We start from the raw sequence: 15,559 nt of genomic DNA, 5'->3' as shown, positions 1-15,559 counted from the left end.
ATGCGCCACTCTTTACCCCAATATTTTCACTTTGATGCGAAATGGCGACGCCCGCGATCGGCTTAGCGCAAAGTGATCTCCATTCCCGGATTGAAATCACAATTCGCGATATATGTTTCTTGCGTCGATCGTGTACCAGTACCATGATAAAATTAAAACGCGAGATGTGTCAGTGCAAAATGAATCGATGATAGCAGTTAAATCGAAATAGCAGTTAAATCGTATATTTCAATTATCTGCTAATGACACGTATTATAAATGATTAATACATGTTCTTCGAAACATTACACAATAGCTATTATATTTTTTGTTGGCAGCAAAAATAGAAAATTCTTGAAATGTAAAAAACTTCCAGGTTATTTAGTTGGCGATTCGCTCTTTATAGGGTTGCTTTTCTACTCGGCTTTGTAACTTAATGATTCATTTCAACGTGAAAGATAATCGATATTTTTTTCTTTACTTATAACAATAATGCGACGTTACAAATTCTGTACATTATTCATTATACCATAAAGCCATCCAATTATCCATCCGATAAGAAGAATTTTAATATTATCTAGTCCCATCAATATAATTACGCAGCAACGTTACACATTGAAATAAACTAATGAATATAAATTTTCTTCGCGAATAAAAAGTGCGTATACTCGTTGCTCATGACGAAACGCGCATCACTTATCAAACAAAACATGTGCGTTAAATCGCGCGCTTATAAAGTGCGAATCAAACGAAACTTTAGCGTTAAAATGCATCTGTTCCGCGTAAGGCAGTGATCTAAATTCACCCGGCAGACTTTCCTCTCTTTCGCGTAGAATATTTCACAGCGAAGTTCTCAAAATACTCTCAAGATGTTTTACCGGGAACTTCGTCTAGCCGCTAAAGTAACTCGAGCACCTTCTTTCCTTTTGGGGACTAGGACAGTTTTCCTTTATCTTTCCACATCTTTTGCCGACACGACACGTAGTCACAGGGTTTTATGTAGACTTGTCTATGGTTGTAAAACGTGCTACGACGACTTTTTACTCTATATGTAATTCTAAGTCCATGAAACAAGCAAGTGAGCTCCCGAAAAGATTTTTCAAGTAACATGAGCGTTTTTGAATGCTATCATTAACGTTTTTTAAAAAATTATATCAGATAAAACTCGCCAAGTGTGGATCTAAAAATTTTTGAAAGTTTCTGACGAAACTAATCGTCTTTTTTAATAATAATTTTAGATCGTATATGTGAGAGACACAACCGATAAATTAGAGCCTTATCTGGTCGAAGCTAGATCTTAAAATGCTTAAATAATTCAATCTTGAATCACTAAATATGATATATATGTACTTGACATACATACCACAATTGTAGTCTAACGAACTGTGCATCGAAATATTTTCGCACTAGACACAATTAAACCACTGTAGTAATTTCGCGAATTAAATTTAATTCTAATAATTTCGATGCTGAATCAGGCATCATATTTCAAAGATGTTAATATGCTGAAAAAACTGTAATTAAACTTAATCGTCTTTTTTGTTCATATTTAACAAATATTTTCTGAACAAATAGTTTTTCTTCATACCATCTGTTCGATAAAAGCATGACCGACACTTTTAGATTATTTATTGTAAAAAAATGAAAAAATTACATATATACACAATTAATACTATAACCCTTTTGTATTAATAATATAAGTCGTCCAAAAAATTATTGCCATTGTTAATTATTGTCGATATATTACATCTTTTTGAGGCATACTTTCTATCAATTTTACAACATAGTCTGTCTAATATAAGAGCATGACTGAGCAAACTTTTATTTGGGAATCACTACATTAAAAATTTTTGGAACAAGCAGATATAAGGGTTCTTCCCCTATGACGCAGGAAATCTTATATAATTATTGTCCGATGTTACTAGAGAATAATTTAACAATGAGTGTCACATACACGAAAGATTCGAGGCCGTTTTTCTTTACACATATTCAAAAGGAGAAAATATCGTTAGAAACAGCTATAAATAAGTCTAAGACGTTTGTAAAGTGGAAAAAGCGATATGAAATAACAAATACAGTTCATAATTACTGGACTGTGATAAGGACATAAAGTTATATTAGTTACGCTTTTATTGAACAGATTATTATCAAGAAAAAGAAGAAAAATAATATAAGATTTCATCATAGATAAAGTTAGATGAAGCGATTAGGTTTAAATTTTTATTTATGTAAATATTTTTTTTATTATACACGGAACACTCTAATATGTTTTTTTCCATTATATAGAACACTATGACAATTTCGGAAAAAAACTTTCAAGCTGATTTTAAAATCAGCGATTTCAAAGAAATTTAAGTTTTAATAATATAAATCACATAAAGATAAATCTTTAGTCTCATTTTTTATGTAGGTAAGTAAGTGTATATTTTTTATAACAATAGAAATACAGTGACTTAGACAGAATACATCTTTTCATATCCATAGCGTCGAAAAACGAATTTACCGAGATTATAATGATTTCCATCCCCTAGAGTCGAGCGGGAAATAATATTTTAGACGCACGTTTTTCCAACACGTTTTCCTTACTGCCTGGCGTACGACAATAGCTTCGCATTAATTAACGTTAACGCTCGTGAGGTATTCGTGTTCCATAAGTCACGACGGTAAACGTCATTTCCACTGTCAAGCGGCGAAATGTATTTTAAAGAGGTTCTCGCAAACATGGCGCCCGTAACGGATGTGCCGCGCCAGTGAAAATCATGACGTGTTCTCAAGTCGCATTACGTGAAAGAGAAAGAGCAAGGGAGAAGGACAGGGAGGAACGGAGGAAACGAGGGGGACTTGCGTGCCACAAGCATCGCTGCGATACAATGTATGGCGCATAAAAGTGAGATTAACAGGATGTTTATCGAGCAATTATGCACTGCTGCAATTAGTGCCAGCATGTTACCGTCGTCGTCCACGTCGCGGTCAAATTGTTCACGTCATCGTTGTAGTTTATGCACCAATAGTGATTGCAGTTTTCAAACGTACGAATTTTAGCAAAATCATTAAGGCAAAATAGGATCTTTAACAATATAGGCATATATATATATATATCAATAGAAAAAAAACTTGTATTTATAGATTTTGTTCTTCGTTTTAGTATATCTCGAGTTTTTAAGTAGATGTGATATAAAATATATTTAATGTAATTAAAAAATTTTAGAAAAATGAGAGTTACATTAAATTTTTCTACATTAGATACATTTTGTCTATATATAAATAAATATTTATCTCAATTTTTTTTACAAAATTTTTTATGATATTTATTATGATATATTATCTTCACTAAGATTAATATATCTTTTTCGCTGTAATTTTTAACGAGCTACTTCTGTCGAATTTATCAATTTGTATCGAAAATATTCGAGTAATTATCAATAATGATTATTCCATACAAGTGCGAATATATATGTATGTATATATATATATATATATATATAGAGAGAGAGAGAGAGAGAGAGACAAATGTAGATTTTCAGAAATTATATTAGAACTATTAAACATAGCAACAAACAACTTCCCGAGCAATCGAGCAATTCGACATCGTTACTGGGCCAAGGACTGCATGCGAAAACTTGCAGACATTGTGACGAATGCGCAGGATGTAGAGAGTGCAGCGTACTAGGGAGTCAGCCGGATGGATCATAAAAATGAGAATAATAAAACTTTCGCAAAGCGTTGCCTCGCACTTTATGATCTTGGCGGATGAGGGTGGGATGGAAGGGTTACTAAGGCGAAGAGTGGGAAAAAGAGGAGGAAAAGCCGGAGTTTCCATTGTGCCGCGCACCCGCGATTTTATTTGCTTATTGCTTTATTTTGTGCTGAGTGCATCGTGTAAGTAATCCGTAGAAGAGCGACAAGGAGGGACAGAGAGATTGAGAGAAAAAGAGAGAGAGAGAAGGAGAAGAGAGAAAGAGAGAGAAAGGGGGATTGTGAATTTATATATATTTTTGCATATAAAGTTTACTCTTTGTAAATACAAAAAGTATGAATGTAGATTGTATAGATAATCATTCACACGATAAAAAAAGGAATAATAATGGCCGATCAGCGCGCTGTGGATGGGAATAAACATGGAGATTTCCGACGGACTTTCTTCCGCCCGAGAAATGAGCATCTAATGGCGCTTTTTATCGAATGTTAACCGCAATTCTCTGAAGTTAGATTATAATTTAGGAAGTATGGAATAGTTTATCTCCTTTTTATCCCGAATAGTTAATCAAATACACATAAGCTTATACGTACCTATACATGTAAATATCTATCAGAAATGCTTCACCAATTTTATATAATAACGGCAACTAGTAACAAAATTTGTTTTATAATATAGAATCATTATCCCGGTAGAGATCTACATAATCTTTATTTTACGCACGAATTAACCCTTCTGTCAATAATTTTTCAGCTTTTCACTACTGTGTTTTCCAAGGCGGCGGGTGAAAATGTAAAAGGGAAAATGAGACAAAATCTGTACAAAACTGTTCTTTGTTGTTCGAAAAATGGAATTTTTGAGGCGTCATAATGAAATCCGCACAAAACTGTAAAAACTATTTAAAATTTCTTCTGTCAATGCACAAGTATCCGGGTACCCAGGTATTCATGCATTAACAGAAGGATTAACAATAGAACTAATTTTGTAAACGAAATGACTAACAAACATAAAAGAGTAATTTTTCCACGGAAGCACCAGGGAAGCTGTAGTGGAATTTTGCTTACAAATTCGAGTCACACCTTTTCGCTTGGCCCCGTGTCGTACCCGGTGCTCTCTTACCGTCGCCACCTACAACCCCTCGTATAGTATACAAAGGCGGTGGCCCTCGACGAGGCAGAATCTGACCCCTCTTCTGTATTGTATTACCGCGTCGCCACCTTTGGGGGAGAAAACACTGGGAATAATGTTATGGGGCAACGTTTTATTGCCTGCCCACTCTATTTGCAGCAATCCCACGGGGACAAAAACTGTCGGCAACAATTTAAAAAACAAACTACCAGGTTAAGCCAAATTAGTATCCTATACGTCAATTTTTCATAGTAAAACTTCTAAAATTGTATATTTTTAACGTTCGAATTTTTAATCTTAAAATATTTACAGAAAATGAATGTGTATATATACATATATATAAACATGAGAAAAATATTATTAAAAAAGGAGTTGTATAAAATATATATATATATATATAAGAAATTTTTAACGATAAATAAGGGTAAATATTACATAATATTTACAGATAAATAGTGGTACTGACGTAATAATAATATCGTATTGTCGCACGTTAATGACATAATTCTTGTTATAATATCGCATTAATATCTGCGGCATTTTGCGCAATCATAACAGCTCTTCGACAGCTATCATTTCATAATTTATTTAAGGATATCATAGCAGAATAAGGACTGCGAGGTGTCATATAACAGTTTGCACGATGATCTATTGCCGCATAGAAACATTATAGCGAAAAATACAATCGAGTGTTACTGTCAGATCGTATTATATGAGCCTAAGGTTTCCACGGGGTACGTAATGCTTGTATGTTTCTCAAATTTCACGAAACGCATTCCGCGCAGGCGGTGAACAGAAATGCGGCGATTGCATCAAGCTACGACCGTTCGTATAAAATAATTGAAAAAAATTAAAATTTTCTACCTCATAAAAATTGATTCACTAAGATTATATACCATAAATATTTCTCTAATATCCCTTTCTACCACAATGTAGATCAACTTTAATCTCGATTTAACTCACTTTTTATTTTTTTCTAGTTTCTGTTTTAAGAATTAGAAAAAAATAATGAATAAATTAAACCAAGATTAAAGTTAATCTATATTGATAGAAATAAAACTTGAATAATCTCTTTTTAATTTTAGGTGATTCTGCAATGACTAAAAAATTAAAAATAAAATAAACATACATATAATTATGTAAAATGTATATTAGAGAATGTTATAAACGTTATTTTTATATGTTCCTCAAAATATATTTATCTTTATGCGCACGTATATCTTTTTCTTAAAATTTTTTACACTGATTCTAAAAGTCGCATTTTTATCCTCGAATCGGAGGATGCTCACAATTATATCGTTGGAAGCATAATTCGAAAATTTCTGAACATACCGCAGTACATATTAGTAATAATTACCCCGTTATTTTGAGCGAGCGCGCGTCTCGAGTCGCTTACGCACGCATTATATAGCCGGACTTCGCTAAAGACTTCCTCGCGTATGCCGCCGACAGGTGTTTACCGTCGTTGTCGGGATTCGCGCGGTTGGTTTCCACAGCGTTTGCTTAACAAGATTCTCAAATCCTTTTAAGCGCTCGGCATCCGCGTTGACAAACTTGACCTCGCTTTCTCGAAATCGATACCGACCATAGAATCACACCATCGTCTCGAAAGGATAATCGTCAAATTACAGAGAATAATTTAATTAATTAAAACATCTGATTGAATTATGAGGCTTAAATAGTTTCGGAGTCATTTTAGGAAGTTTCATTCGAGACTTATTGCGAGACTCTCGATCGGACAATGCGCAGAAGCGCATTGTTACCTACGTAAACGTTTGCCTCCGACGAAATAATTAATCACTCGCGCATAATCTAAGATCACCCGCTTTGTAAACACAATACCCTCCCTCCGTGCGATCACTCGTTACGATTAGATCCATCATGATATCCTGCGCAACACCAAATCGTGACGATTGGCAAATCTCGAGTATGCTAAAACGCAACGTTAAGCATTGGTTTGTACTCTGATGAAATGGTTAGATCTGCTGTGGCTTAAGACATTTAGCTCATTTTTCAAAATCGCGCTTTAATGAATTCCCTCCACATATTTCCCTACTTTTCAAGGTCACAAAATAATTTGTTCAATATTTAATTCTTATAATTTGCGTGTTTCATATTATCCCTTTTTATTTAATTCTTATAAAGTTACTCGATTTGCGTTATCACTTTATCCCTATTCGATACCCAGATAGTCGTTTTCAAATCTGTCACTCAAAGTCTTCACTGTCTCTGGCATTTGTGGTGACTACCAGCAGCATTCCAGTTCTCGACATTGCTGTACTGTTGAATCTCTCTCTTCACTTCTCTGATATTCAGATCGTGGATTAATCCCACACATAGATTGTGTCGTCAAAAGTCCGACAGCCGGTCGGAGCGCTCGCAAAAAGGCGCCTTCGGATATGAAATTGCTTTCGTCTCGCGAAAGTCCCTTACATAGAGCTAACTAATCCGTGCCGACTTCTAAACGGTTGCCAATCATTTCCGGTTCTCGGATTAGTCGCGCGTCGAAAAGTCAGCGAGCTCGTCCGTAAGGGCTTGAAACGGCCCGGTTCCCTGGCAGGACCTTCCGGACCGATACGAAAGTGACAACAATGAGAACCTGGGGATGAATGTTTGCTTCCTAAGCGGCTTACAAACGACTCGCACACGCGCCCAAGAAATGATATTCCGCGCTGAGAAAGATCGGTTTTTTCACGCCTTTCTCAACCAACTAGAATGGAGTGCATTGATCCGATATTAAATCCGTATTAAAAGAAATGTATAAAAGAAGATAGAAACTAGAGGTATTCATTATACTCTGACATGTGAAATGATTTATACTCGTGTGAATTTGATCCACGCTACAGTGACGTAATCATTGTTATTTTCCTAAATTATATTTTTCAAAGAAAATTGGAAATTTTAGCCTCTCAGATTTTTACTCTTTTGTAATCTGATCTACTTCTCAAATTTGTGTTACATTGTGTTTATACATATATTATATGTACAGTATGAGCATGTTCTTTTTGAACTTTTTGCACCGTTTATCTTTTTTCTTTTCGTTCCAATTTGAAAAAAAAAAGAGAAAGGATGAACCGTACAGAAGTTTAATTGAAAAAAACATACCTAATTATTAGCTTTTGATTTTTATCAATACACAGTATTAATAAATACTTTGCGTTACAATAAATAGACAGTATTGCAAATGACTAATGCTCGTTTCCATCAACATAGATTAACTTTAATCTCGCTTCAACTTATTTTCAGTTCTAATAATTAGAAAAAGAGTAAATTGAAGAGTAGATTAAATCGAGATTATAATTAATCTACATTGATGGAAACGGGCATAAAGCAATCGACAAAATATTGCGTACAAAAAAACAATTTCACCATGACATTGTGAAACATATATAACGATGTAGAAGCAGATCAAATTGAAGCATGTACTTCCTCGCATGTGTTCCGCTCCTCGATTAGATTAGTGTCGCTACCTTAAATTGCACTTCACTGATAATTTCCCGCTCATCAGCCTGATGCACGAAACGCGTGTAATTGTCGCATAAGGACATAACCAGGACGATAATTAGGAACTCGTGATCCTCTAGCGAGAAGTAAACAGGTAACGAGCGATCAACGGTGCGACGTATGATCGATGCGTAAATCCGTCAGCAATTACATCTGGTTGTTAGTCCGACGTTAATAATTTTCTAATCAACGCCGCGTGAAAGATCGATCGTATTTGTACCGTGACGAGCCGCGGCGTCGCTCGGTCCCGCCGTTGCGCTATGGCGGAATGTAATAATCGAGACGGGAAATTGGAATGGTCGGACGATGGCTTTAACGGCAGAGGGAAGGGGGAGGCAGGGAGGGTCGCCCTGTAAAAAAATCGCCTGGGTCAATCTACGTGAAAGCGTGCGGCGCGGCAATTACATCGGCGTTACTCCTCCTAATTGTCTTTCATTAATAATTCTGTGACCGCGGCGCGGACAGCGTACCATGGAAGGTAGATACACTACTTACGCATTGACGATTATGGTCGCGGCGCGAGACCGACCGCGACTGATAACGCCAATAACGAATGCGCGGTCATTATCTCAAAAAAAGAAGGCACCTTTTAATACTCGATTTATGCTTCTCGTCACGTTATTCGCGAAAATAAGATCTTTACGATGGTTCGATATAGATTAGGGCTTCGTTCGTTATAAGGAGTTGGCTTGTGACTGCAATAAGCAGCTTTACAGATATATGTTTATTTATTCATAAATGTAGCGGACTTCTTGATACTTGTAACGTATAGACACAGATATTAATAATTGCAAATCATGTGACTTTGTGCAAACTAGATGACTTTTTAATAGATCTCATTATAGCTTGTAATATGTTATGACTTTTTTATCGATATTCGTTAAAAAGTAAGCATTATTTACTGATATACATATATATTCTTCATATCTATCTACAAATTTGATTAAAGCTGAATGTAAAGTGCTAATAATATATTAGTAAACGTGTCAATAATTGGTTAGCTTAGATAATATCATTTTATTATTACTTGAAGAATTATATTTCAACTATAAAAATCATTATTGTAAAAAACATGGGTTGTAGGAACAAAAGGGACAAATAATGAAAATTATGAGAACGTTTGTTGTCACGTGACAATAGTCACGTTGCGTTATACATATAGATACGGTTTGATCAACGTACATCGTAAAATAATGATTATAAAATATTTATTTTTACAAATATCGCTTAATAGCTAGCTTTTCGTTTTATCTTTTGAAAATGGATTTTAAGTTATCTCGGAAGAAGACATTTTCTTCCAGCTAACATTCTCTAGTGAGTTATCGTATAATGGCTACGTTTACACCGTGCATTTAGGCCGCGGCCTATACAATAGATGTCCTTGTTTATCCTGTAGGTTAAACAAAGACACCTATCATATAGGTCGCGGACTAAGCGTACGGTGTAAACGTAGCCATTGAGTCCAAGGTATAACAAAAACATAAGATAGCACGTGTACAAAAGAACGCATGTACGTGTCGCACGACTCGTGCTTAACACGATTCACAGCCGTATATCCCTTATCGCGGGCACTTTTCCCTATTCCCTCGTGTCACCGTAGCTAGGCAAGGACGACGATTATCGATTACCATGACGTGACTCTCGAGATTTCCAAACGCCGCGCCGGGGCTGGTCATTGGTCTTGTCCGTGAAACACTTAAGGGGAGTTATAAATAGCGACGCGATGCAAGGTGCGAGCCGTCGCGGCGAGTCAATGTCGTGGAAAAATTGGCGCCTTAATAGCCCGCTGATGTTTTCACAAGGAAGGAACGCCGGATTTAGTGCCGTGGAAGCAGTATTAGTGTTACCCGCCGTTGCCCGTCGCCGCTTCTAATCACATCGCCGTCGTCCGCGTAATTGTCGCTAATGCGCTTCTTTGAGGAAATAAGCCGATTACGGAACAAACAGCCGGCTTTAGTCATTGTAGTGAGCGGCTTCGTTGGAGCGTCGCGTTTAAAAACAAGCAGCCCAGAGAGAAAAGGAGGACGATTGGTCGGGAGAAGAAGCTGCGAATTAACGGAAATCGTGCCGATACGCTCGGCACAGGTCACCTTAATAGCCCCCTCCGACGAGTTCCGAGAGAAAATGCGATCCAAGATTTCTGTGATCACCGTGCGGTTTGTAGCGACGCGAACGTTTATTATCGCAGTAGAAATCGAGTAGCGAGTAACACTTTTCAAACAAGCATTATATCTACATTTATACTCGCAGCTTTGCGCGAGTCATGGAGTTAATAATTTGCACGCGTACCCCGCGGGTTTTACAATTAGGATAATTAACGTGAAAGTTTCACTGTAATTAAAAATCGATTTTTTAACATTTCACTTGCATCTCCGTTGTGCGGATGTGGGTTTTGCGTAATACCGGTGGCTTGAAAGTCTTACGAAATTCGGCGTTGTCCGATCAAAAAAGTTATGACAACTTAGCACATTTGTTCAGCCCGAGGGATTGAACTCTGGAGGACAACGGGGGTACAGGTAGAAAAGATGAATGAAATAAATGAGGGTAACATAATTAAAGTAGCTCCAATTTAGAACCATTAGAATTCCTAAACGTTGTCGGTCGGATGGGCACAGCAACCCACAGAGAAAGAGAGAAACAGAGAAAAAAAAGATATACGTTTATCTTAGGAGATATATCTGATTCTCGAAAGAGAGGTGTTCTTTATGCGCGTAACTAGCGACGGCCGTCGTGATCTCACCGATTGGAACATCCGGTCGGATCGTGTCCCGTAAATGTCCTTGACACCTCCATGAAAGTTCACGTGAGCGATCAGGTGAACAAATCGAAATCACAATACTCACACATTTCGTAACTGTAGACTATCATTCGACTATTACACTTTTCAATTAAATTGAAGTTTTGGCTATTGATAGATGAAAAAAAATGACACATTTATTCTTTTTATATATATAGCTCTGTTTGTCTCTATTGTATATTTTAAGAACGACTTAATTGTGCAGAGTAAATTATGTATGCCGTTTGTGTATAAATAAATGTACATGTATAATATGGGAAAATGGAACAAAACCGAGTATTATCTGTTTTTGAGAAGAAAAAAACAATAAAATTGAATTGCTATTGTATTTAATAAAATTTTAAAGCAAATGAATGTTTCTAATTTTGTCCTTTGAATTGATGAAGGCATATAACTTTCTATAAGACCCGTCTATTCATTTTTATCCCATTTTGTCTACAGTATATCTGTCAAAAATCTAACTACCTCATTACTCCGTTTCAGTAACATGACTACTTACGCCATGAACATATTTCTTTCTTCTCTCTGTTTAAGAAAAACTAGAAATTTTCGTAAAAAATCAAATAAGAGAAAGATTCCTGTTCGCGATTAAAACGGATCTTGGTGCTTCATAATATTCATGCAAAGCACAGATATATTATTTAGTTAATGTATAAAAGTCTATAAACTACACGCCGATTTGGTTTGTCGGACTTGAAATGCATAAACTAAAACTGGAAATATTATTACAAATTATATTGATTGTCTTTAATCATAATAACACTATAAAACACCTTAACATTGCAAAGAACTTATTGCAAAAAATATTATCTGAGATTCGAATTTGGATCTTTCATTCCGTAGGCATTTAAAGAAAGTCTATATTCTAATATCGCCTCGGCTTCATCATGTCGTTATACCGAGCGACGAGCACTGTTTCGAAAGCGTGTAATAAAGTATCATTTACCATTGGACGTAACGGAAGCGCCGTCGTGGTGGCTGGCGTCGCTGTCCTCGTCTAGATTGCTGTTGCTCAAGGACGTTCTGGATTGATGCCTGACACTGAGGTCTCGCGGTGTTGAGGGTGGACTTCCGGGTGGCTCCTGACTGGGCAGCCCGGATTGGTGCATCTTGCTGGACGCGCCGCCTAAGATATCGGTGATCATAAACCTCGACCTCTGCGGCATCGTCGTCGAGGCATCGCCCCTTTCTAAACCGTTGTTATTGTTCAAATTGTTATTCCGTGGGTCTAGCCCGTTAGATAGACGTTCCATTGCCACGCCGTTTCGATCGACAATGTTCTCCAGCCGATGCGCTTCCAGGCCCGACATTCTGCTGAGATTTAGACCGTTATTGGCCACGGCGACGCCACTGAGAGCGGCCACGTGGTGGTTCTGCTGATGATGGACCGTCATCACGGTAGACGCAGGTGGTTCCTTCGGGCTACGGGCACCTGCAGGTGCCTCTGTCGCCACCCCAGGACTCGCCCGGTACCTGGGAGACAGAATCTTGCCGACGGTGACGACGTAGCCTATCCCAGGAAGAGATCGTGCCCTCTCACTCTATTTCAACTGCACTTCACTGTATCCTTGGTAGACCCAATTTCTTTCACTCCTCTTCCCCTCTTGCGCGTATGATTGGCGCGTTGTTCGGCATCATTTGACGTTCAATCTCGGATCTGTCACGATCGAAGGATTGATTTTCCAACAAGAGGGTCAAAAAACTTTTTTTGTGACGAACATTCGTATCAGGAACATGAATACCCAGGGATTCCCAATAAAATTCAATCTTAAAGATTTAGAGATTTATGTATGACGTTGGGACTTTTAAATCGTCAAAATCCTGAAGACGATTTAGTAAATCAATCGAAGCGAAAATCTTACAGAAAAATCTGGACTAAATGACGTGTAAGACAGATATTTGCGTCGCAATGTGTATGCACCTTGCACTTCCTCCCGCTCGCTCGATCGCTCCACCTCCGCTACCACCTTCTTCCCAGACGCAATTAAGGGGCCGCTCGGCTCGGCTCCCTGGTTAATTGCTAATTGGCCACTTAACATAATTGCCGCGCATAAGAGCGAAGCCGCCGGCCATTTCCGCTTTTCTTTTTCTCCTTTTTCTTGCTCGTTCAATTATTAATTATTTTTATATAAGACTTTTGCGGCGTATTCTCCTCTCACTTTTGCACGATTACGCGCTCGGCGCGTTTATCTTATCAATGAAAGTAGAAATAAGTTCGAGACCGCTCGCTAACCAATCGTTTAACTATGAAATAGACGCAATACTTCAAAAGAAAAATTTCTAAACATTAACACATCCTCCGCACTAGATCACAGTTGTGCCTGATGAACGATCACGAGCAATCACTTCTATCAAAGTCCAATCAGTCTAGCAACCACCACTCTGGTTTGATCTATCTCGATCGCGTCCGTTCGAGAGTTTATGTTTAGCCGGCTTATCGTGGTTGCCTGTCACGCGTACCAGGATTGATCATTCTACGGTGAAACTTTCATTAAGCTTACCGATTTCAAACCGGCAATATACCATAACAGTCTATCAACACTGTTCCCCTTTGGACTGCACTATCACCTTACTCTTTGTTCACGTTTCGTAGCGTTATTCGACCATCCAGATCACTTTGACAGGACCGAGTCAAATTTTAACAAATGTTTGCAAATTGAACATCCGTCGCGACAGATTTCTCGAACGGTAACGCCTTCCGGTTGGCGGATTAGACAATCACGAGCGTGCGATTCCGGGATAAAGGTCGACCTGATGCGAAATCCTGATCTTCGCCGGACGAAGAATCGCTCCGATCGGTCTGGCCAGAACTGAGAACGTAGTCGTGCACGCGAAACGTGCGTGTGCATCGAGTTGCCACGACTGGTCTGCCTGTACTGAGGACGGCAGTCACCTCCGCTCGTTGCTGGGCGGCCATATCGGGATTCTGACACGCCCCTAGATTGCCCTACCACTGATACCCCCAGGCCAATCCCGCTCGTTGCCGTTAAGCATCCCGCCAATCCTGACTGAAGCAACCTCGGCGCCTCCGCTATGTGCCACGGCTACGCCCAAGTAATTTGAAATGTGTTTCAGCGGTAATTCGATATAAAATTGTAGTTAATATCTTTCATTATAGTCCGGACGGAGGGAAAGGGGGCGCCCAAGCTCCTCGCGCGGAAGACGACGATGGTGGGAGGCATGGGAGCAGAGGCAGGGGACTGTACGGGGAAAGGGGGAAGCGAACGAAGCAGGGTGGAGCGGGCGGTGATACTGGCCTCCCACTTCCAACTCGTTCTCCTCGAGATGGAACAGCGAAGCGGATCGTCGAGAGAACGACGGGAGAGGGAAGGGAGAAGGAGAGGGTCCAGCGAGACCTAGCTGGAAGGGGTGAAGTGCCATCGAAACGGAGAAGGGTGGTCCCAGCTCCGCGAACTTACTCCGCGAATTTACGAATTCACGAGGACGAGCGGGCGAGCGAACGAGCGAACTTGGGAGTCCGGGTGAGCGAGCGTCATGTTTTTTGCTACGTGAACTTTTTTTTGCGTCTCCCTGTCGTCGAAGCTCAAGAAAAGGCTCGTTAAACATATCAAAGAAGCACGTTGATTAACCTGAGCTGTGTTACTAATGTCGCAGGGTGACGTTGAGCGTTAAATTGTGAAATAATACAGTCAATCAGAATAATGATGTCAATATACACGCGCGCGCGGGCGCAAATATATATAAATGGTGAACCAAATTACGTAAATTGTTGGTAAGATGACGATTATATCTGTAATAGATATAGCGAAATCTTTAAAACTGATGTGACTCATGTATTTCATTGCAATTAATGGTAATTTGTAATCACGAACCCAGACAGCACACAATATTTATAAAATATTTACAAAATATTTCTAAATGTTTGTAAGACCTATTATATATATTTTATAAATATTTTTGTGGTCTTAGATTGCATAGATCATAAACATTTATCATAAATATTGTGAAATATTTATTGTAAATCTTATAATAAATGCTATGGAAATACTTAAAAGACATTATAATTCAAATAAAAAATACTTAACAGAAATATTTATTTATGTTAATCATAAATATCACATTAAATATTTAGAGAGTCTATTTTTTAATAATTAATTTTAATAATTAAATTTAATATTTCGAATAAAGCTTTATATAAAATATGTATAAAATATTTATATAACATTTAAAAAAATGAATAATAATAAATATTAATCATAAATATTCTTTGCTATCTGGAAATGAATTTACGTGATATAGGAGAGAGTGGTCTAAATCGGATCTATTTGCAGTTTTTGCTCTCTATAAGACGTAAATAAAGTCCGATTGTAAAATCGAAGGTGCCATTGCATTGGAAAGATCATTTAATTCCCTTAATTTTTGCTTCAGACCATTTTGACGTATCTCTCATCTATGTTAAACTATAATAGAAAATGTAAAAATGCTTTTTCCGG

At 37.9% G+C, this 15,559-nt stretch overlaps 1 protein-coding gene across 1 annotated transcript in view; it reads right to left on the bottom strand.

Moving 5' to 3' along the window:
* LOC108720697 (homeobox protein BarH2) overlaps positions 1-12,811 on the bottom strand; it is a 31,954-nt gene extending 19,143 nt beyond the window's left edge. Inside the window, exon 1 of the mRNA XM_018444829.1 lies at positions 12,052-12,811. Coding sequence (XP_018300331.1) covers positions 12,052-12,499 — 448 coding nt within the window. The 5' untranslated portion in view covers positions 12,500-12,811. The remainder of the gene's footprint in view (positions 1-12,051) is intronic.
* Positions 12,812-15,559: the final 2,748 nt, after the last annotated feature.

The sequence above is a fragment of the Mycetomoellerius zeteki genome, unplaced genomic scaffold (assembly GCF_001594055.1).
Source record: "Mycetomoellerius zeteki isolate Tzet28-1 unplaced genomic scaffold, Tzet1.0 scaffold155, whole genome shotgun sequence".
Taxonomy (NCBI): Eukaryota; Metazoa; Arthropoda; class Insecta; order Hymenoptera; family Formicidae; genus Mycetomoellerius; species Mycetomoellerius zeteki.
Note: the sequence above shows the minus strand (reverse complement) of the source record. Positions and strands in the feature narration are given on the sequence as shown.